Source organism: Acipenser ruthenus, chromosome 35 (assembly GCF_902713425.1).
Source record: "Acipenser ruthenus chromosome 35, fAciRut3.2 maternal haplotype, whole genome shotgun sequence".
Lineage (NCBI taxonomy): Eukaryota > Metazoa > Chordata > Actinopteri > Acipenseriformes > Acipenseridae > Acipenser > Acipenser ruthenus.
In genome coordinates this window covers 955,713-980,469 of record NC_081223.1, presented here as the reverse complement: position 1 = coordinate 980,469, position 24,757 = coordinate 955,713, and the positions used below count along the sequence as shown (strand labels likewise).

At 40.6% G+C, this 24,757-nt stretch overlaps 1 protein-coding gene across 1 annotated transcript; it reads left to right on the top strand.

Annotated features, from left to right (window-relative positions):
- Positions 1-3,364: 3,364 nt before the first annotated feature.
- On the top strand, positions 3,365-23,876 carry LOC117395233 (interferon-induced very large GTPase 1-like). The gene is made up of 3 exons (XM_059007607.1): positions 3,365-3,453; positions 13,000-13,085; positions 16,240-23,876. Exons 2-3 carry the CDS (start codon positions 13,029-13,031, stop codon positions 23,539-23,541), a joined length of 7,359 nt encoding a protein of 2,452 aa, XP_058863590.1. The 5' UTR covers positions 3,365-3,453; positions 13,000-13,028; the 3' UTR covers positions 23,542-23,876.
- The last annotated feature ends 881 nt before the right edge of the window (positions 23,877-24,757 follow it).

Below are 24,757 nucleotides of genomic sequence, written 5' to 3'. Positions count from 1 at the left end.
AGCTTTCAGACCTCCCCCGCACGAGTCAGATAAGCCCTGTCGAAGCAACGTCTAGCGCACTGGGAGTCAGATGCCATACGCTTGGCGTATGAACAGACAGACTCCCCCATGCCAGGGGACATTACGGCCCATTTTACCAGGGGCCAAACAACATTGTGGGCTCTCTTTCATGGCTCCTCTGTGGATGATCTTTGCAATGCTGCTACATGGACAGGTAGTCAGACATTTGCGCATTTTTACCACCTTGATGTTGCAAACCGAGCGAGGCCCTCTCTGGGCTCTAGGGTGTTGCAGGTAGCATGCCCTTAGGCATCATGAGGGCTCTGAGGCTATCACCGAGACGCTGTACTGTCAGTAATCTGGAGCCACGACAGCTTTGGTACAGCTACCCATTCTGTAATGGTTGTCATTCCACTTGAAAGGGAACTTTAGGTTATTACCATATCCCTGGTTCCCTGAAAAGAATGACAACCATTACCCTTCGAGGTTGTGTCCCCAGCTGACCTTAGATTTCGAAAATTGCGATATGCTACTGTGAGGACACCCCTCTTCAGCAGGAGGTGGGAGGGACTTCCTCCTCACAGCAGGGCCCTGATAGGGCAGCTTTTTTATATATGCTCAGTGATTGACGGGTCAGAGAGGCTCTTCCTGTTCGGTAATGGTTGTCATTCTTTTCAGGGAAACAGGGTTATGGTAATAACCTAATGTTATGTTTACATTAAATGGCTGAAAATAATTTGATTCTAATACTTTGAAGATGATTGTAATTTGAAATGGCAGTACAAAAACTGGGTTGAATAACTCAATTTGCTGCATAGCAATTTTAACAACAAAAAACGAACACCTTCATCAAACAACCACCCCCCCTTCACCCCCCACACACTTGAGATTGTTGCCCTACTAATATTTTTTGCTTGTGATTCCTCAGCTGTTTTCAACTTATTTTCAAATGAGTCATTTCCCAGAATTGTGTTTTTTGTTTCACTTTATCGAGTCTGTAATGACATAATGCAAATTTTATTTTTATGTTTTTATTGTATGTAATAATTACTTATGCAAATGATTTAGTTATGACCACTAACACTTATATTACTATCGTTGCACGGGCAGCAACTACACCACCTGGTTTTAATAATCACAAGAGTGCCTTGGTCCTAGATTAGCAAGCAGGATCCAGTGGGCAGATAACAATGTGAACACAATGCTTTAAAATACCTTGTTCACAAATCATCTCGAGGTATAAGTGTAGCTTTTGTGAATTGTTTTATACACATAACGATATTGTAATGATTAATTTGGTCTGTGCTCATAACTGCGTGGTTTGTCAATGGAAACATTCTGTGTAGGGCTACATACTGAATGTGTTGCTTTCATGAGCTGGGACGCTCGCGCGGGACCTGCATTGATTCAGTATAGAGACCATGCTGCTCATTCTAAGGGCCTTGTTTGCTAAGCAGAGGTAATTCGCCCAGAATAACAGGGAAATTGAAATGGCTGCGAATGGCATTTCCCAAAGTGTCACACACTATTTACTGACTAATTAGAAGCAACAATACCAGTGCGGTAAGATACTGATGGCAAGTAATATATTTTTAAATTAACAATTAGATCAGTTTTGGTTTTAAAATAAAATCTATAAAATCTACAAACTAATACCTTTATGGTAAAACTAAAATATAAATAAAACAAGTGTTTAAAAAGCTAAGACAAATACAAGACAGAAAAATCTCTGGTGCAATTTCAAACAAGCAAGTGCATGCAGGAGTATGGCAAAGTGTCCCACCCCTGTGTTTATTTGTTATTTGTTGTATGTATAAATGTGATGGTGAAAAGCCATGTTTTGTATATCTTATTATTTGACATACCTGGTGAGAATGAGTGACTGTCAGCTGTTGATTGCTAAACTGGCTGACAGAAACACAGCTTTAATAAACTCATGCAGAATGTGACCGAGGGGTTAACAAGGTAATTGAGAGCTAGCTTCCTGCAGTTCTGTTTCAGTTCCTGCTTCTGGCCTGATGTCACCACACACTCCATTCTGTCACAAGGAGAGAAAGAACAAAGACAAAAATGGGCTTTCCAATGAATGCAAAACAACTTTAAAAATGAAAACGGGTCTGTTACGAACAGTCATGTCACCGCAAAAAGGAGTGGGTCCCAAACGAAACTGAAGCATGTAACCGTATTGTACGGTTGTGAGCACCCACACTTCAGAGGTGCAAGCGTGCCAGTAGTGCAGCTGTTGTGCTGTGAATCGGGTCTGAGGCCGCCAGCCTTCAGGGGCCCTGTTGGGGCGGCGTAACGCAGCTACCTGCCTAGACGGTTCGCTTTCCCGAAGGCTCTGCTGAAGGATCTCCTACACTGCTGGACCGAAGGTGTGGCCTGGAGATATGGGCGCGTCCAAAAGCGCGGCCTTATCAGTGTCAGGCATGTGCGCCTGCGACAGCCACAGCCACAGCAACAGCTGTCTGCACGCGACCACTAGGCCCACCAGGCTCCTGCCCAGGGTCTGATTGAACTGCCTGAAGACTTTAACCTTTACATTTCAAACTGAACCTTTAACATTAAAAAAACAACAACAACAAAAAAACAAAACAATGATACAATGCGTAGCAACAACACAGTTGGTTGATATATATACATATATAATCGATGTTCATTGATTGAGTTACTACAGTAGGTATTAGTCTAGGGACCTGATTGCAGGTAATAGTAACCACTCTGCTGGCTATTCTCTTAGGGAGATCAATGTGGCTGCTTGCTGATGCCAATATAGTTTAGAAGTAGTCTGCTCGTATATGTGGCACAGAGACTGAGAAATACTTTCTTCTTTTTAAGAAAAACTTATATTGACCCCTTAGAGACCAGTCTGTGACTCTGCAGTTTTGCTGCAGTTTCATGACCTTTGTGAAATACCACGTTAATAATGAGTGATGTAGTAATTGAAAGTGTGTACATTTCTACCATGATCCTTTACTGCAGCTGTATTTTACTGTAACGGTATTGGCGTTTCATTGCCTGCTCTATACGCTCAATAAGTGTGTACTTATTATTTCTATTCTCACTCACGGATCTCATGTGTTACTCACTGTGCATGCACTTACGTAGTTTGTAGAACACAATACTTTAACTGTTATTCGTGTTTAATAATATATCAGTACTGCTTGTGGCATTTACACGGTTTAAAACGGTGACATTTATTTTCATTAACTAATACTGCAGCTGTTGTTTGTGTTTATATCTGTACTGCCATTTATTCACGTGTTTTCTTAGAAAACGAAATTGCTAATCTAGCGTGGCCTGAGTAAATTTCCACGCCCACGTACCAGGGTCATGTGCCTCTACCGCCACCTCGCTGACTAACAGTATAAAGCTGACAGTTTAGTTTCACTCGCCTCTGCACAACCGGACTGAGCTGACATCCTCCTTCCAGCTCCTGCTTTTACAGCACAGGTTAGAAATCTGTTGGGTTTAACCAACATTAACTTTATAATGTTCATTTAAAAACTCTATAATAATGAATTGTAATGTGTATAGTACTACAGACGGGCAGTTCTCTTTGATTGGTAGCTAATTAAAATATGTGATTGTGGGTTCAGAAAGGAAGAGGAAAGTGGGCTTAGTTTCTTTGTTTAAAAAAACAAAAACAAATTGAATGCATAACGAGTTTCAGACAATTTAAGCTCCTACTGCTCTCAGTTATAACTATTTTCTGTATCTTGTACTTGATTTTACTCCCGTATTCACGGTTTTTTGTAATTGCTCTTATTTGAAACGTTGAACTGTGCGTTGAAATCGCTCTCAAACGTAATTATTGACCGTATTTCTTATTTGGATTTTCTCTTTTTTACTACTAACTTCATTGTTTTTAGAACTGCTCTTCTCTGTAATCAGAGACGCTGGAATGAAGGAGGGGAGGCACCTTCGGGCAATATTTAAATATATACAGAATCGTCATTTTGTTTGCATTTCACTATCAAAATATGCACAGACCAAGTGAGATTCATAAGGAATAAGACACAGCGTCACAAACGTTAAATATTTATGTAAGATTCAAAGCAACAAGACCACGTATTAACTACATATTGCAAATCAGATATGCTGTCCTTTTTAGATGTCTTTAAAGTAAATGCATTAATCTTCGGCACTAAAATGCTTTCATTCTATTGAACACGTTTAATAGGTCTATTAACACATTATAAATAGTGCTGGTCTCTAACGTGACACAGATCAGACTTGAAAACATGTTAGACACCCATGCTAATGGGGTGTTACGACGAATACAGTGCCCCCTAGGATTCATGTGTCCCCGGTGGATGTGCGCATGCGCTTGCAACAAAGCTTGCGATCTGCCAACGGGAGCGTATGATTCCTCGCTCACGACGCAAAGCGCGTAACCTGTCATTGTAATCCACTAGATAGAGCAGCGCCTGCTGCAACGTGAACGTGCGGTCTGCTGCAAACGGGAGCGAGTTTATTGCTTCTGGACGGAAAATGTTTGTATAAGCTTGTGATTTCGGCGATTCTACATCCAGAATAGATTGTTTAAATACAATAACAGCAACTATATATATATATAGTTTCTTGAAATGTGTATAAATGAGCTAGTTACTTACTCTTATTAGGACGGAAGTATTGTATGTACTCTTACTATATTGTGATTATCGAACTGTACATGTATATATTTTAGTAAAAGTTGCTCTGAAGTTTATTGTATATTTTATCTGCTCTTACTGCATTGTGAAATATGTATATTTTGTGACAACTGTAAGTCGCCCTGAGAGGGCGTCTGCTAAGAATTAAGAAAAACAACAACAAAACGCAACGGTAATTAAATGAAGTCTTGTGACGAATTGTACCAGTATGGTTCACAGAGCACAATAAACACATTCAAACACTCTCGTTTATATTTATTGATTATTATTACTACAGAGGTAATCTACTACGTGTAAATTAATCCAGTTATTTTATAATTCGGTTCAATGCAGTACAATCTTCTAAATGTTTATTTACTTATTTATTTGTAAGCAATTTAATTCCTGACAGCTTTTCATAACTGTCGCACACACACGCACACACAGATAAACCAATAACAGAAATGTTGAACTTGAAAGGAGATTATAATTTTTTGTTTGCCATCAAAATGGTGCACTCAATAAACAAGGTGCACCATTTTTTTTCCATGGGCACAGTTTTTTGCAGTCACTGGAATATTTCGTGTCCCCTCTGTAAATTAAGCAGGAGCTTGCCAAAAATTCAGTGTGTGTCTCTCTCACCTGCATTCTAAACAGGTTTGTGTCATTCTGCTGTGCATTTGCTTTCAATAAACAAGGGGGCACCATTTCCTCCAGGGGCACAGTTTTTTGCAGTCACTGGAATATTTCGTGTCCCCTCTGTAAATTTAAGCAGCAGCTCGGTCGCGTCTAGTGTGGATCGGCCGTTTTAAACGTCATCTCTGTTTTTTTTTTTTGTTTGTTTTTTTGTTTGTTTGTTTGTTTTATTTTTTTTTTTTTTTTTTTACAAAAAACGGACCTACTGACAGTGTTGTGAGGAGTGTGCAGAAAATATTCTGGAAACTTGTATAATTATTTTTATTTATTTCTTAGCAGACGCCCTTATCCAGGGATCAGATTACATAAATACTTCAGTTTATTTCTCATTGAAGAACATATTTCTTTTAAATTATAACTTGGTACTGTTTTTTGTCTGTTAATATTTAAGTGAGAAGTTTCTTTTTGTTTTTTATTCAGGAATTATTTCTTAAATCGTGAAGTCACGCCCGTGACGAGGACAATAGAAACAGGGTTATTAAAATATATTCAAGTACAATGTTTCAATTATGATTCGATTTCTAATGTTTGATTTCCATATGAAATATTGAGAGAAGATGAGTGTATTATGTTAATTTATTAAATGAACAGCAGGGCATTGCAACGTATTCGATTGTATAATGAGGAGTGTAGCAAATGTATTAAACCTATTTTAACCCTTTTGATCTAATCTTAACGAAGATTATGGATCCAACAATGTACAGGGATATATTGCTGTACAAAACACCTGTGTGAAGCGAGCAACAGTTGCTGGTAACATTATGCAACTTCTGGTAAGTAAGTCGGAGAGGGTCAAAAGCGTATTTCAAAGTAAGTCCCAAATAATCTGCTAAAAAAAAATGCCTTGCTGTATTTATCTTTATTTTTGTTTGTTGCTTATTGTATTTCTATGTGTTTATATTGCTTATTGTATTTCTGTGTTTATATTTCTATTATATTTTGTATGTAAAAATCTGTCGTGTATATTTCATACATTCCTGAAAATTAAATTAAGGATTGTAAACCATGAACAAAACACATAAAATGGTGAGGGAACACAAAGGACTAGTAATTTTACATTTAATTGTGCAGCCGCAGAACACATTTAACATACAATAACACAGTTAAAACAATGCTATATTCAATCAGCCCTGCAATGGATCCTGGGATTCCATTTTTAACGTAATTAGATGTAATATCTACAGTATTTAACCGTCAAAAGATGTGGTCTGTTAAAACAACGGAAATTTGTTTGTCTTTTTTTTTTTTTAACGAAATGTTTTTAGTATGAAGGTAATTTGCTGTTAAATTTAAGGTAAATTGTCAGTTTGAGAAGGCAATTTACCTTCACTGTTTACCAGAATTTTACCGTTTGAATTTACGGACATTTTTTTACAGTGTACATTCCCTAATGAAAGCTGGCAGCTTTCCTCTCACTGTGAGGAGGATAGTCACTGCACACAGCTGATTTCATCATAATGCTATCCTGTCTGGATACACACGGCTTGTGAAACTTAACAAATAGCAAAACGACTTGAAGTATGAATTCTCATGTGTGCATTAAAAGGGGCTCTCTTTAAATTACAATCCCGGGATACAGCGCAATAAACCTGTTAACAATCGAGCTAGTCGCGTTGCTTGTATCCGAGTAATTCTTTAGAGTGAAAGAAAGATTGAAGTCAATATCGCAATAAACTGATTTGTTTTTATTTGAATTGTTTTATCTCTAGTTTCACATCTTGCATCCCTCCCTGCCTGCCTTTTTATATGTCTTGCATTTCTTTTTTACATTTGTGAACTTCTCTATTACATTGCGCTCAATTAGAAAATACTCAATGTAACAATAAACAACGGTCAATCAGAAAAAAACTATTTTCTACTGGAAGCTAAAAATGAAACTGGCAGTTTGTCATGCCATGGGAAGAAGCGCAGTTATACATCCATGAAAACAGATGCAAGCTTACCTTGTGCCGAACCAAAGCAAACCCCGAGTGCTCTTACGAAACAGTGTTTTTGCTGCAATATCACTAATTCCATATCGCATTTTCTTTATCACGAAACCAAAACTAGCCATTTCCAATCTGCAAAATGGGCAGAGAAGTTTCGCAGGAGTAGGAGGGACCACCGAAAGCAACATGAAAACAGCTGTTGACCCAAATCTTCTTGGGAACCGGTGACGTGATGTATCATCAGCATACAAACCCGCATCAATGTCAAAATGGCTGCCACAAACTTTAGCGAAACGTGCCCTTAGCTGCAAACTGCTGCTATTTGAACACTGTTTGACCAACAAACTCCAAACTTGGTAGTTATTGTCCCAGTAACAGTGGAATACAACTCAGTCATAATGGTGATGTTTTATAAAACAAAATGGCCGTCAGGTGTACGTTTACATCTAAAATTTAAAACTGCCTCGGTTGACAAATGATCATCATCCTTGACACTAGCAATACAACTGACTTAAACTGGTGTTAAACCAAAATGGCTGTATGACGCAATTTCTTCTTGAAACCTCACAATCTTCTTTGGAACCGTTGAAGTGATTGATCTGACACTTGGCAGATATTATCAGCATCCAAACCTGCTTGCAAAGCAGAAGTTGCTGTGATACAATTCAATCGTAAAGTGACTGCCACAAATTTCACCGACACGCGCCCTTAACAGCAGACTGCTTTTATTTTAAAACCGTCTGACCAACAGACTCCAAACTTGGTAGGCATCGATCCAGTGACAGCGGAATACAAATATGTTAATGGTTATGTTTCGTGAAACAATATGACTGCCATGCGTACGTTTTCTTGTATTTAAAACTACTTCAGTTTAAAAATGGTTCACTTGATTAACTCCAAACTTGAAAACCATCGTGCCTGTGTCGATAAAACGTACATTTTCAAAAATGGCATTTGTCCATTACACAAGATGGCTGCCTGATGCATTTAAAAAAAAAAAAAAAAAAAAAAAAAAAAACTTTCAAAATCTTCTGTGGAACTATTGAAGTTGCTGATTTTAAACTTGGCATATTGAGAACTAAACACGCTTAGATGGGTACATATACTGGGGCTTGGGAGCCGTAAAACTGCCTGGCAGTTCTAATTTATTATTATTATTTGAGACTGCCAAAAAAGCCAGTCTTGTATGTAGCCCTCATTCAGGGAAATCTTTTCAGGAAATGATCTCAGATAAGTACTTCACCCTGGCAGCTGTTAGTGCACACCTGTAGCTATAGAGGTATTTGATCCAAAGCTCTCTGAACTGTTAATCCATTTGCACTCAGACTTGTGGCAGACAGACTTAAGCAGTTGAAGTTCGAGGGTATACCATGGGCAACTGCGATGTTTCTTCACTGTTCTGGTTGTAAGCGTGGCAACTTTGTCGATCTGAGTTGTTGTTGTTGTTACTGTGAATCGAAGCTCAAAAGGAAAAATTTATTTCAGCATGCGCTGCAAGGAGTTCTACGGTTATGTCCTCGACAAAAAGGATGTTGTATGCGCATAGCCAAATCATCCCGTTAGGATTTTGCAGACCCGTTTAAACATTTCCTAGACACACCTAGATAATATCTCATAGCACTATAAAAGCCTAAAAATTGTGGTACTCAATTAAACAGAGTGATGTCATTTGTTAAAGGGCAAGCAATATCTTCCAACAGTTGCTGTCGACATTCTCTGTCTGGATTGGATTTGCCCATACACTGAGACTGCACGTCTGCATTCACTGAATTGGTCGGAAATGTAAGGCAAAGCTTTGCCAAGCTATACAGATGTGTAAATCAATTAGAAACAGTCCCAAAACTCACCTACCCAAAGGTATCTGACATTCTTTTTTTAAGGTCCATATATGCAGCACGTTCGTTGTCATGTTATTTGTCCCATACAGGAATTTATTTTATCTGTACCGAGTCAACATAAGAAAACGTGCTTGTACCTATAGTGCTGATTTACCTGGGTACAACCGACACAGGAATACATTTTTTGTCTGCGCTGACTTTCCAGTTTGTTTTCTGAAAGCTGTTTTACTTTGTTCAGCAGCCTCTGTAGTAGCCTTTGGTTTTACTGTGTGATTCTGAAGCCAAGTCGTATTTTCTTGAAGTCCCATTACAAGATGTGCAATACAATTACCTCCATTTGCATGTACAGTTTCTTTGGGAAATGACTTGACACGATCCTCAGCCGAAATGTACTCTGCTTGTTTTGCTTTGTCGTCCATTTCTGGTATTTTACGTCTAATGCTGAAAGCTAGATTTTTGCAACCTAAACAATGCAGCACTGACTGTTTGTCCCACCTGCTACGTACAGTGCAGCAGGTAATTCAAAAAACAAAAAACAAAATCAAAGTGCATTCTAATATACATATTTTTGTTTTTGCCCAAGTGTAATGCACACAGGGAGGTGAAGGAAGAAAATAAAAAAGCCTATCTACAGAAGATACGTAGTTTGCGTCGTGCAGTTGTTCATTTAAACGAGGTTTCTATCCTCCCCGGCCCAACTGAGTGTCCAGTTAGCAAGAGTGAAAAATCGGGTCACCCTACCCAAAGCTCGTTTACCCAAGGGCATTTGGTATACTTTAATAAAGGCAATGTATGCAGCATGTTTGCTGTCATGTTATTTGTCCCATTCAATAACTTATATTAGTACAGAGTCAAAACTTATAGAGAACGTGGCTATTCGGTCTAAAATTACAACTGTGTAAAGGTAAGCAGCAGGGTGAAGCGAGGTGGCTGTGCTAGATCGTTTTAGTACTGATTTAACTTGCAGACAGGAATACTTTCTTTGAGGGCATGAATGGAAAGCCAATGTGCTTTTATTTGTAAGCAACATGTGTCTGTTGTGAAATAATACAACATTAAAAGACACTGTGAAGCAAACCATGGCAAGAAACATGATGCATATGCAGGAACAGTACGTAAAGATAAATACTCTGAATTAGCACAGTCAAACCAGCAGTTGATTACTAATGCTTGTAGCAGAAGTAATGCTGCTGTTAAGGCAAGCCATGTGATTGCTCACAAAATAGCTGTTTCTTCAAAACCATTTTCTGATGGAGAGTTTTGAAGAAATGCTGCTGAAATAGTGTGTCCTGAGAAGCTGCCATCTTTCTTCGTCATGAACATCAACAAATCAAAATGTTATTCTCAACTTAACTCAATACTCAAGATATTCTCAGCCCAGTCATTTGCTCCAGATGTTGATGGGCTGGTTCAAGCAAAGGTTCCCGGTATCAGGAGCAGCAGTAGCAGTCATTAATGTTCTTTGCCTTTTATCTTTTTGAGTGCTAAATAATAATAAAAAAAATTGATCAGTATCTCTTATTTTGCATTTTTTTTTTGTGCTGGGACGAACATGAATTTTACTGCCATATTTACCACGGCACAACGTCCCATAGTCCTCTACATTCAAGCCAAATTTTCGTGAGTTTTGGTGCAGCGGTTCAAAAGGTATTGGCATTTGTAACTTTTTTTTTGGAGGAGGAAGAAAATAATAATAATAATAATAATAAAAATCCTTGCAATAGGCTTACCGGCCATTCTGCTTGGAAGCCTAATAAGTGTTGTACTACTGTTTCGTTTTGAATATCAGTGAATGAGTGCCATTACATACAACTACTAGTAGTAAGTGTAGTATTATTATTATTATTATTATTATTAATAATAATATCTGCTTTGATTTTTGCTGTGTAAAATATTGAAAAATAGACGCACATTTGAAAGAAAATGCGCGCTCACACACACACTTCTCTGCCTCGCTCTGCCCAAGGATGCCTGCCATGCATTGCCTCGGGTTGCCTGCTGCTCCACATCGCCAGTGGAGCCACCAGTTACAGGGTACAAGGGAGAAGTGGAGCTCCCCGCTGCTACCTCTGGCCAGGTGATCCACCTCCTGAGTTCACCTCCTGAGGGCCCACTGCTGTCGTCGCCTGGGGTCACCGCCAGCTCTGGGGGAAGTGCTGGGGCTGGAGGAGCCAGCCCAGAAACCATTAATGGCTCTGCTGCCAGTCGATAAGCTGACAGCCTTTCCACTGTCAGCTAGGGAGCCACTGGTTGTGAAGAGGAGGTCAGGGGACCACCTTCCCCAGCAGCACTTCCGCTGCCCGAGATAGTGTGGTCGGAGCCCCGAAAGAGTGAACTGCCGGCTAGGAAGGAGGGAGGTCAGGAGACCACCCCCCAAGCAGCCGTTCGGCTGCCGGGATTACCTTGGCTAGAGGAGCCGGCCCATGTGCAGTCAGCCTGGCTGCTACAGCTGTTGGGGTGGGAGAAGGACCTCCCACCGTGGCCGCCACCTTTTAGCCCGTTGCTTCCCCTGTTACTGGGCTGGGACTGTGAACCGGGACTAAGGGGGTAGGTGGCCTAAAAGGGCAATGTTTGCTGCGCACAAGGAGGGGCATGTGTGGTGGAGTGTCCCGTCCCTTTGTTTATGTTATGATTTACATTTATATATGTTGGCGAAAAGCCGTGTTTTGTATTTCATTTAAAAAAACTTTGAGGATGCGTTACTGATTATATTACTATCTGACGGTCGCGTATCCTTATTAATCTCGTGCAGACTATGGCTGAGGGGTAATAAGGTAATTAATTAATAGCTAGTTAACCCCTCGGCCAGAATATAAAAGCCTGCAGCTCTCTGCGCTCAAAGTTGAGTGTCGGAGGATAGTAACATAAGTCTGAGAGAGTAAACAATTGCTATACGTGCTGGCTAAAAACATTTATTTATCTGTATTTGTTTGGCCAACGTGCCTTGTTTGTTTAAATCTTTTATTTTCTATTTAATAAATATACTGAGCGCCACGGCTCAGTTTTCACCTACCAGTCCTTTTGTGGAGTGTATTTCTGGTCTGACATCACCCCTGCAAAGCCATCCTGGTCACAGTCCCATAGTAACTGTGTCCCTATCTACACTCTACAAGGAGTTATCTAGTTTTGTAAGTTGATGTCATGCAAAGTGGCCGTCATGTTTTTTATTGTAGCAACTTCCCTTGAACTTTTTAGACAACCACACTAAGATCATGTGTGGCAATTTCTGTTTCAATTGGACTAGTGGTTTCAGAGACAAATGTTTTCTAAGCCAGTTTTGTATGTTGATGTTCTCCAATGTAGCCGCCATGTCTTTTACCATAGCAACTTCCATCGATCAAGCAAAATATCAACCACACTTGGATCATGTATAGCAATTTTCGTTTCAATCGAATAAGCACTTTCCGAGAAGGTGTTTGTTTTTTGGTGATTTTACATTTTACTGTATTTTTATGGTATTATCCAACATGGCCGCCATACCACAAAACCAGTCAGCTTCTTATGATCAACAGTTAATGCTGGACTATGCCTAAGGACGTATGGCAGGTTTCAGAACTCTGCAAGAAGTGGTTTTCGATACGTAGACGTTAACAATCTCCGCAAATGTGACCGACATTCGTTTTTGGTACACCGTCCCATGGGCATCTACCAATTTATGAGTTTATGAGCAACTTTGGGGAGGAAGAAAATAATAATCATTACAAAAATAGGCTTCCTTGCTTCCACCACCCGTCTGCTCCAGCTCATCCAGAAGACTGCTGCTCACCTGGTGTTCTCTTTGCCTTGCTACTTCACTGCTCTGCTCACTCCACGTAATGGTCACCCTAATCCTTTATTACAAAATACTGTACAGTTCCAGCGTCACTGATTCAAGCTGCCTTTTTTTTTTTTTTTTTTTACTAGTAATCCTGGATGAAGAGGCCACTGGACCAATGGAGAAAGCGGAGAATGAACGAGGAGAACAACATGATGAAGCAGACTCTCACAAGGTAATAAAGGGAGGACCTCTCACTGCATGCTAAATACAAATCGCCTACCCTAGTTACTGTTGCTAAGTCAGACAAACAAACCTTTCTCTTCCAGTTTTCTGCCTTGCTGTCCAACATTGAAACAAAAATAGATGGCAAGGCAGTATCAGTCTGACTTTCAAAAGGTGATTTCCTTTACATGAGTAGATGTTAAACTTCATGCTGATTTGAACTCTGCTTTCGCCAAGATGAGCACCAACTAAGATGTAGCTTTACAGTAAACTAATGTGATCCATTTGCATCTCCATCCATTTGTGTTGCTTTCTATCTGATGTAGATATCCTTCTGTCTGGTGTTAATGGCTGAAGTGTAATGCTGGCTCCAGGGATCAGCTTATTTTGCCTCCCCAGCGCATCAGCACACACAACGGCTGCGATGCTGGCTCCGGGGATGTATTTTAACAAAGAAAATAGAGGATGCAGTGCATTTTCACTGCAGTTTGTTTTTGCCATCTAATTTTTATGTGGATTTTTAACAGGGGCAGATTAATTTCTTCTACTTGCAAAGCCCTTTGCGACTCCTGACTTTATTGAAACAATTGATTTTCAGGTTCCTTAACAAGCAAATTAGTTGCATTTCAATATATAATTCAATTTTATATATATATATATATATATATATATATATATATATATATATATATATATAAATAAATACACCACACACACTGAGTGTACAAAACATTAGGAACACATGCTTTTTCCATAAAATAAACTGACGAGGTGAGTCCAGGTGAAAGCTATAATCCCTTATTGATGTAACCTGTTAAATCCACTTCAATCAGTGTAGATGAAGGGGAGACAGGTTAAAGAAGGAAATTTAAGCCTTGACACAATTGAGACATGGATTGTGTATGTGTGCCATTCAGAGGGTAAATGGGCAAGACAAAAGATTTAAGTGCCTTTGAACTGGGTATGGTAGTAGGTGCCAGGCACGCCAGTTTGAGTGTCCAGAACTGCAACGCTGCTGGGTTTCACAATCAACAGTTTCCTGTGTGTATCAAGGATGGTCCACCACCCAACGGACATCCAGCCAACGACAGGCCAGTGGTTGAAAACAGCTCATTGATGAAAGAGGCTAAAGGAGGATGACACGAATTAGCATTGAACAGTCCATTACAACATTGGTGTCGAAAGACCCATAAAAGAATATACAACTCGTCGTACCTTGACATGAATGGGGTATGGCAGCCGACAACCTAACGGAGTTCCACTTCTTTCAGTAAAACACAAGAAACTGCGGTTGCAGTGGGCTAAGGAACAAAAACACTGGACACTGGAGGATTGGAAAAACATTGCCTTGTCTGATGAATCCTGGTTCCTGCTGTTTCATGCTGATGGGAGGACTAGGGTATGGAGAAAACCACATGAGTACATGCATCCATCATGCCGCGTGTTAACATTGCAGGCTGGTGATGGCGTGGGATGTGTTTTCATGACACACATTGGGCCCCTTGATATAAGTGGAGCAACATTTGAATGCCACAGGATATCTGAACATCATTGCCAATCAGGTGCATCCCTTCATGGCAGCAGTGTATCCATCTGCTAATGGATTTTTTCAGCATGATCGTGCCCCATGCCACAAGGCTAGGATTGTCCAGGAATGGTTCCATGAACATGACAGTGAATTCAGCTTACTGCAGTGGCCTGCCCAGTCACCAGATCTCAATCCAATTGAACATCTGTGGGATGAGATGGAACGAGCTATTCGGAGTAGAGATCCACTACCAGCCAACTTGACACAACTGAAAAGCATTGGAGTCAACATGGGCCAGCTTTCACACCTTGTAAAGTCCATGCCCCGACGAATTGAGGCTGTTCTGATGGCAAAGGGGGGTGCAACTCCAATATTCCTAATGTTTTCTACACTGGGGGGCCATTGGAGCCTGGTTTTGAACCCGGGTAGCTCGCTCCCCAAGCCAGCATGTTACTGCATAACTAAAAGGTCTGGATGCCTGTGGCAAAGTGGTAAAGACGTGCAGGTGAGTGCAGTGCAGAATAATCACACAGACAGACGTTGGTACAGGTGCAAGGGTGTTTAATTAAATTAATAAATGTCCAGAGCCTCAAGGCAAAACCTGTAAATAATAATAGTGCTGGAAGTGATACAGCGGCGTGTATCACTTCTAGTTGTAATCCTACGGGTTTGACCCGCAACCCCAAAGTCCCGTTCCGACACCCACACTAAAAACAAACACAAAGACAGTGCGTGATTCAAGTGCTAAAAGGTGCAAACACAAAGACAGTTCCGATAGTGAAACAGGTGAGTGGTGAAGTCCGGGTTTTCGCTGGCCTGCGGCTGCAGCTCCGGATCGTGCTCAGTAATCTTTAGTGAGACAACAACACACAAGACACACAGTGTTAGGACACAGACACAAAACACTCACGGTCGATTTCACGTTTCGGGCTCCTTGGTTATATGTTTTAACCATATGCAAAGGAACAGATCACTCAAGCCATGCCCCCTATTTATACCCTCGCCCATGACCCCGAGGTTAACGAGCGCATCCGCTCCTCCAGTCCTCGGATGCCACGCCGCTTACCGTCTGGGTCACTGAGCTCGGGTGCCATAGCTCCGCCCCCTTCCGAACTGACCGACTTCCATCTACCCTACGGAATAAATTGTCGTGCCATTTCATTAAGGGTACTCTGTTCCTCGTATACCGTGCTCTCACAGGTCGAGAGGGAGATCTAACACTAAGACTCATTCGATCTCTGTCACAACGCCCCACCCAGTTGTCATAATATAAAACAAAAAAATCATTATAAAGCAAGTATAGAAAGTGTTTAAGTTGGGAGGTTCTACAAAAAATACTTTAAATAAATACTTGCATTCGTAATTGACAAGGATCAGACTATCCTAGATTGTGTATAATTTGGATAATGTTTTAAATATCGAGATTTTGAAAAACAAGGACTAGGTCATCACAATATGATTTTATGGTTTTTTGTTTTTGTGAAAAACAAAAAGCTCTAGTTGTTTTTTCTCCAGCACTGTCTGACAGCTCCAGAAACTAGCTAAAGGTTGTCTTGGCTGTTGCCCAGTGATCAGTTATTGCTGTCCCTGAGTTTTATTTGGGTTGACTTGTTTCTATCTTTTTTTAATCTTGTAGGAAACAAAGAACACAGAAGGCAAGACTGCTCGAGACTCAGAGGGGACAGATCTTGCTAAAAAACTTCAGGAAGCCACTCTTGATGCAATTTATTGGTCAAAAGTTTTAAAAGATGAGCTGAATATTGTAAGTTCAAAGCAACTGCAGCATTTAGGTGACAAAGAGTATGAAGCGCTGGAAAAACATGCTCGCAAAGAATGGGAAAAAAAGGCTCTGCAGAAGCTGTTGGGAATTCTGGAGAGACGGAAAGAGCTTGTCGAAAAAGAACGGGAGCAAAGACTGGAGTCTGAAAGGAAGAGAATGGAACAAGTGAGACAGGCACTTGTAGAGCTTGCAAAACTGCACAAGGGAGGTAAGGACCGAAATGATGCAACGGTGAAAGCGATGGAAGACAAGATGCGCTCGGCTCTTGAAGTGCCCAAGGACAGCTGGGTGCCTACGGGTCAACCTCTAAAGGATCTGATAGAGAACATACACAAGCAGCTTGACAGTTTAGAGTCTGCCTCACTTTCCCCACCTCACAGCATGTCTGATGAAGAAGTTTTGAGGAATGCCTCTGGAGGCCTAGCTCTGGAGGGCGTGTATGAAACTGGGAATCTGGAGGACCTGGTGGAGAAAAGGGAGCAGCTCATCCAGGTTCCTGAATCATTCTCACTTCGTGGGCCTGAGCACAATTTCTTTTACGAGCAGAAGGAATTTTCATCTTGCAGATCTCAAACGCTCTTTCAGAAGGTCATGGAAAAGCTTGGCTTCAGTTTCAGCTGTTCATTAAAGACTGGCTTCTGGGGCTTGACTTTTGAGAATACGACGGAAAAAACGCAATCTACAGAAACCGAGGAATCCAGCAAACTCTTGTCTGAACACTCCTGTATCTCGAATACCAAGTATAACTACATACCGTTGGCATCCAGTTTCATTGAGAGGGACAAACTGAAGCTATCAACAGCAGCTGTGAATGAGCTTAAACGGATAGAAACCATCATGTTGAACACCGATGGCCAAGACTCTGTCATGCTAACAAAGCGAGTTACTGCATTCTTTGAGAGGTTTGGTTCGCATGCTAACCAGGGTCCTCTGCACTTCGGTGGAGTGTTCTGGTGGAAGGCGTCTGCTGAGGGCTTCAAGAGCAGTGAGCTCACAGAGACAAAGAGCCTGATGTCTGAAGCTCTGAATGTCTACGTTGGTGCTGGATACAGTGGAAATTCTTTGACGTGTTCAGCTGGAGTAAGCACGTCTACATCACAATTGAAAGGATCCTTCACTGGGAAGTACAATGAAACCCTCATGAGTAAAGTGCAGCTTTCCATCAGTAAAACTGGGGGCCCAGCTGAAACCGACAATCACCTGCAGTGGAAGTCTGCTCTCGTCTCCTGTAACAAAACCTGGTGTGTCATTGACAGAGGAACATGCCTCATTCCTGTATGGAAAATCATCCAGTCTGCTCACAGAGAAGAGTTCAAAGACTCTTTCAGATTAAGCAACAAACTCATGGAAATTTATCAAATGACCACAAAGTGGAATGTGGAACTGATGTGGGGAGATAATGTGCTTTCAGCTGTAAGAGAGGCTGAGACGGTGATTCAGTCAGTGAAGGACTGGACTGTACCCAAAAGTGAAGAGCACTTGGTTGAATTATTGGAATTCAAGACTAAACTGAAAAAGCAAACAGGATCCCACAACATATGGATTCAAATCTGTCTCTCTCATCAGGTTCTTCAAGACTTCTTATTGGAAGTTGTTAAACATGACTGTCAAGGAACCAACTTGAGAATGCTGATGCGTTTCATTATGGAGCCTCACCTATATACTGTGAAACACTTCCCAAACAGAACTGAAATAATGCAGTGGGCTTACCAGACTGAGAAAGAACTGCACAAAGTCCATTCTGTTTCCGAATTTTCAGAACTGGCAAAAATCATACATGATGCCAAAATACAGTTACAAGATTCCACACTGTCACTTCACACTTTTGAAACAGTGCATACTGCGAAGATAAAAGCCACATGCACCATAACCCTCTCCCTGAATTCCCTGCAACAGACATTTAGAGAGAACAATCAGGAAGAAGCAGAAGTGCTGATACTTTCTGTAATCACTGTTTTAGGATACAGCCCACAAGGTAAGACATTTAATCATCTACTGGGATGGGAAGAAATTGAATTTTTAGAGGATGAACTGGAAAAAACCTACTACAAATACTCCTCTTTGAAAGAACAAAATGCATCAAGAGCTCAGGCCTACTTACTGTTGACAGCTTTGACTGTATCCAGAGATGGAGTCCACGTCTTCCCAGCGGACAAAGGAAGACGACTGCAGTTTTTTAAATCGCAGATGAAGAACAACATTTCAACCACGGTTTCCTCCGCAGTGGATTATGCTGATCAGCATCAGGACTGGGAAAAGTTTGAGGAAGAATTGAATTCCATTGTTAATGATACGTCCCAACTGGGTGATAGACCAGAAGAAAGGTTAAAAGAACTGGAGTATTTAAAACAGTGTCAGGAGGTATCTTTCTCAGAAACCAAGCAAACGGACAATCAACAGACTACAATTCCACATGAGACCGATGGCACTCATTCTGAAAGGAGTGAAAAGGCTGCTGCATTTATGAATTTGCTTCAGAAACTGGGGATAGAAAAGTTGTACCCCAAACAAATGAAGAAAAATGATGTTCTTGTTATAGACAGTCTGTCACAAAATGCTAATCAGCCAGTGACTGAAGAAAGTCTGTGTTTTCATTATCTCTATAAGCTCATGGTACTAGACTACAGAGCTAGGAATTTGTTTTGTGTAAATCGAGTAAATGAATCTGACATGCAGCATTCCAACGATAATGTAAAAAGCAGCGACGACTTTTTCAATGATGACGAAGACCCTGTCGAAGAGGTCAGCAGTCGAGAGACGCACATTCACCCTATGGACATTCACATGGCAGTTTTCCATTGTGCTAATGATTTTTTGAGGCAGTATATCTTTACAAAACTCTCCACATGTCAGTTTGCCTTGCCCCTCCTTGTACCCAACCCCTGCACTGGGAAAGTGGAATTCCCACTCTGGGCCCTGCGGCACATTAAGAAGTCATGGCAAAGTAAGCAGTCCTCTGAGAAATACAAGAGCAGTCAAATGGTTAATGCACCAGTGCCAATTGTGTCCTTCATTAGGCTGGGAACATCTTCAGCCTCAAAGTCCCAAATCCTGAACTCTGTGATTAGCAAGCAGAACCACAGTGTGTTTTTCCACAGACACTGCAGAGGCAGCACTCCAGACTGCTTGCTCATGGATGGGGTTGTGGAGATTGCTTGGTACTGTGCAGGAGGGAAGGAAGATGACATTTTTAATGACTGTGTGGCTTTTATGAACCTTCACGGGGATGGCAGCAAACACCCAGATCAGCTTCGGTTTCTGCAGGAAGTCAGTTCTGTCAATGTAGTTCTGCTTTCGGAGGATCCTCTGGATGAAACAGCCAAGATGATTTCTAAGGCTCTCTTCGACTCTCCCATCCCCTTGATCTGCCTCTTTGCTGGAAAGGAAAAAATTGGACGTGGGAAAGATCTGACAAAGGTGAGATTGCCGGTGAAGAACAGGAATAAAGCTGAGCTGACTGATGAAATCGTATCAAACATCAAACACTGTGTCGCCTCTCAAAAAAAGACTTCCAGCCTGCAAGACTGTTTAGAAATAGCAAGACAACAACAATTTAGAGTGGATGAAGACAGTGAAACATGCAAAGGAGGGAATGAACAGGCCCTGCTTCTGTTGAGCCTGTTAAAAGAGCAAACATTATCAAACCTCAAAGAGGATGTTTTGCCCTTACAAGGCAATCTATGGCATGAGTGGTGCGCAAACGATAAAAAGCAGTATCGACTACAAAGCACAGACAATAAAACGATTGAAATGAAAAGAAGTGAAATCCTAGAGAACAAAATAGGCATACGCCATAAACAGCTGTCAAAAGCTTTACCACTCAATGATTTCATGAGATCCTTCCTGGAGTGCTTGGCTTCCCCTACCCATTCTGGAGAAACTAAATCGTACATGCTGCAGTGGCTAAGGATATATCTGGATGAGCTCACCACAGACATTCTCGCACAGCTTGAAAATCGTTACCATTCAACATGGACAGAAATCCGACTAAAACAAAAGGGTAAGGCTAAAGACAAAGAGCTTGAAATCAAACTGCAGAAAGACCTGAACAAAATCTCTGAGAAGATCAACGCCACTACATTTGGACTTCAACATATTATGAGAGAAACTGGTCAAGTGTATGAAGCGATTCACACAGCATCAAAAAATGACGAAGAACTTCAGTATGTTGCCGTTCTGCCTGACATTGCAGCTGAAATGCTGATTTCAGGGCACCCTCTTGAACTGATGGATGGAGATGCAGCCCATGTACCTCTGGTGTGGATTCAGGCAGTGCTGGACAGACTGATTGGCAAGCTGGAAAATAAAAAGATATTTGTTCTTTCTATTCTTGGCATCCAAAGCTCTGGCAAGTCCACACTACTGAACACAATGTTTGGCCTTCAGTTCACAGTGAGTGCAGGGAGGTGCACACGGGGAGCGTTCATGCAGTTATTAGAAGTGAAAGAAGAGATCAGACAGCAGCTGAAGTATGACTTTGTCCTCATAGTTGACACAGAAGGGCTGCGGTCACCAGAGCTCAGCAATAAAACCACATTAAGTCATGATAATGAGCTAGCTACCTTCATTATTGGAATCGGCGATGCAACTGTGATCAACATTATGGGAGAAAATCCATCAGAAATGCAAGACATCCTTCAGATTTGTGTCCAGGCTTTCTTGAGAATGAAATCTGTTGACATTCATCCAAGCTGCATTTTTGTGCACCAAAATGTTGCAGAAGCATCAGCAGGGGATAAAAACATGGAAGGAAGAAGGCGTCTCCAGGAGAGATTGGATGAAATGGCCCGCATTGCTGCAAAAGAGGAACATCGGGAAATTAGTGGGTTTGATGAAATAATTCAATTTGATGTGGATTCCCAGGTTTTCTACTTCAAGAATCTTCTGGAAGGAGACCCTCCAATGGCTCCTCCCAACCCCACCTACAGCCATAATGTCCAGGATCTGAAGAGCAAGCTACTCACCATTGCACAGTGGCAGTCAAACTGTAAGTTTTCCACATTATCAAAATTTAAATCACGCATCAGTGATGTCTGGAATGCACTGCTAGCAGAAAACTTTGTTTTCAGTTTTAGAAACACTTTGGAAATGATGGTTTACAGCCAGCTAGAAGACAATTATACAAAGTGGACATGGCAGATGAGAAAACATGCACTGAAGGTACAAAACAAATGGCACAACCAAATCATGAGCAACATAGTGCAAAATGTGAAAAGATTAGATCTGATGAAGGATTTAGATGAAGTCTACAAACCACTGATAGCTGAAATAGACAAATACTTTAAAGAGGAGAAAAATGCAGACCTCCTAATTAAATGGAAGGCAAACATTCACAACAGATTTCAAAGTCTGAAGGAAGAGCTCATTGATGAAACTCAAAAGCAATGCCATGAATTAATCAAACTCAAGGAAAGTCGATCAGAGCTAGACAAACAAAAATCAAAGTATGAGGCAGAATTGCTCGGAATAAGTAAAGTCCTGGCTTCTACACTAAAGAACCAGAAACTCAGTGAAGAGAAAGTGAGGAAGGAGTTTGACACACTGTGGGTCAAATGGGTAGTCAGAGTGTCCAAAGAGATGCCACCCGAGAATGCTGTTGATATACAAGCTATAGTGGAGAACATTCTTCTGGAATACTTCAAGAAAGAGACGGAAATCATTAATAAGATTACAGAAAAAAAGAAAAACTTTCATTTCAATTCGGACAAACATGTATCACAAACCACCCTGAAGAAATTTTGGAACAATATTGTAAAAGTGATTGATAAAGACTATTTGAAGATTTCTGGTGATCAAGTTACACAACAAATACAGACTATGATCAGTTTATATATTACAGAGAAAGAAAGAAAGAAGTTGGATTTCAATGATAATTTTATCTATGAAATATTAAGAGAGATAGAATTATTCATTAGTAAATATGAAGAGTCTCCAAAGAGCATTACATTCACAACTGACTATAAAGTTGAACTGTCTGTCCATCTATGCACATCAGCTGCTAAAAGGTTTACGAAGATGCATGCAGCGTTCAAGAAAGCGAACAATCTGCTAACATATCTTGACAGCAACAGAGAGGAGTACTTCAAGATTTTTAAAGTTTTTTGTGAAGGAGCCACTTCTGTCACATTCTTTGTTCATGTTCTGTGTACACACCTCAAACCAGCGATCAAGCAGGCAGTGTATGACAAAGCCAGTATCCAGATTGTAGATCAAATGAAAAGTAACTATCCAGCTTTCAGTGGTAACCGATCCAACCTGGAAAATCACATTCTGAAACATCTCGCCGAGCAAGAGAACTTTGACTCCTATATGGAGTATATTGAGCGTCCAAAGGATTACTTCCAAAGGTTCATAAAGGAACGTGTTGAAGAGTACTGCAAAAACTATAAAAATCCCTCAGAAATGCTTAACGTTCATCTCAATGATCTGATGCGCAACATTTTAAGCACATCTAGTATTGTAACTACAGTAGTTGCAGAGAAACACGGCAATGCCTCCATGTGGCTGGATGAGTTCTGTAAAGGTCTTGGTGCGCACATGAACCTCTCCAAAGATGACTTGCAACACATTGAAAATGAAGACATCAGTGACCTGCTGTTCCTAAAAGACACACTGGCCACATCGCTTGACGAGATGGTTAACATTGTAGAGAAAGAAAACAAAAAGTCTCATCTTGATGTGAAAATGTTCAGAAAGCCACCTAATGAAATTCTGTGTCAGCAGCTCAGTGGGTGTTGGGAGCAGTGCCCCTTCTGCAAAGCCATTTGTATAGGCACCATCTCTGGCCACAATACTGACCACAGTGTTCAATTTCATCGTTCTGAAGCTTTAGCTGGCTGGCATTTCTGTGGCACAGACCTCTTTGCTGTTGACTTTTGCACCACTTCAGTTAGCAGTAATTTGCTATTCATGTCTGCCAGTAAAAACCAGTATATCCCTTTTAAGACCTACAAAGATGGTGGTCACCCTTATGATAAATGGAGCATTACTCCAGACAACACTGAAAAACTCTATTGGAAATGGTTTGTCTGTGCTTTCAGGTCACGGCTGGAAAATAAGTTCCATAAAAAATTTCAAGGCATTGGTACAATCCCTGAAGCGTGGAATAAAATTAAAAAGAGCTCTGTGCTGGATGAGTTGAATGCCAGCATTGGATAAAAAGGACAACACACAAAAGTGACACCAAGATGAAAGATACAGCACCCTCTGTAGGCCACAGAAGGAATTGCCCACCACCCTTCCACAGATTGATTCTGACTTAACTTTTTTTTTTATTCTGTACTCTTAAATGTGTTTGGAGTTGTAGAAATAACGTTGTAGATAGAGTTAAATGTAGTACAATGATGGAAAACAATTGATCAGTTTTTCATTGACGATATCTTTCTAGTGTTAGTGAGTGTTCACTGTATTCACTTGTATCACTGATTTATGACATTATTTGACATTACAACCACAGTGTGACTTTGAAATAATAAAACACAAGTGTACCTGCATTCTTGTTGTATTTTACTTGGATATACTGTACAGTTATCTGCTTCTTAACATCTCAGCAGCTTTGACACATGAGTTAGACTAAACAGAATGTGGTACAGTATAAGACATTTCAGTACAATGCCTCTCATTGGTGTAATATAACTCAGTACAAAACACCAACACAGTTCAATGTTTTAACTACTGTGTTGCTGTAAATGTATTTACAAGTAGCACAGCGTGACCTTTTGCATGGAAACATACCCTTAGGACTGTCCAGATTGGGTTGAATGATACTGTGGACCAGATGCTCACTTAGATTTTTGTCTCTTCTGTAGAAGGTACATCTTGAAGAATGCTCAAATTTCTTTGTATGATGTGTTGTACTTTTTTGGTCAGAGGATGATATGTAAGAACACGGGGAATCCGATTGTTGGTATTCTGTGTTTTGGTTTTGTACGAGGCATCCTTTCTGTTTATTGTCGATACACTTAATTGAGCTCCAAGTATAGTGTCTGGAAACCCAGTTTTTGAAAAATGCACACGTCATTTATTTTATTGTTTTATTCAAAAACTCACTATCGCTGTGCTACTTGTAAATACATTCACAGCAACACAGTAGTTAAGGGAGCAAAATCCTCATTTACTATCCATGATACTGTTAGTTGCATTAGTAAAGGAATAGTATATTGGCTGCATCAAATATAACAAGCTGTATATTGGTGAAGCAAGACGGCGCTTAGCTGATCGCTTCGTGGAACATCTGAGAAGTATACGAATTAACACCTTTAACTTTCCTGTCACCAGACATTTTATCAGAGATGACCACACTATAGAGGACATCACAATTTGTGGGATAGTTCATTGTTATAGAACTAATGCTGTCAGGAAGCAAAAAGAATGT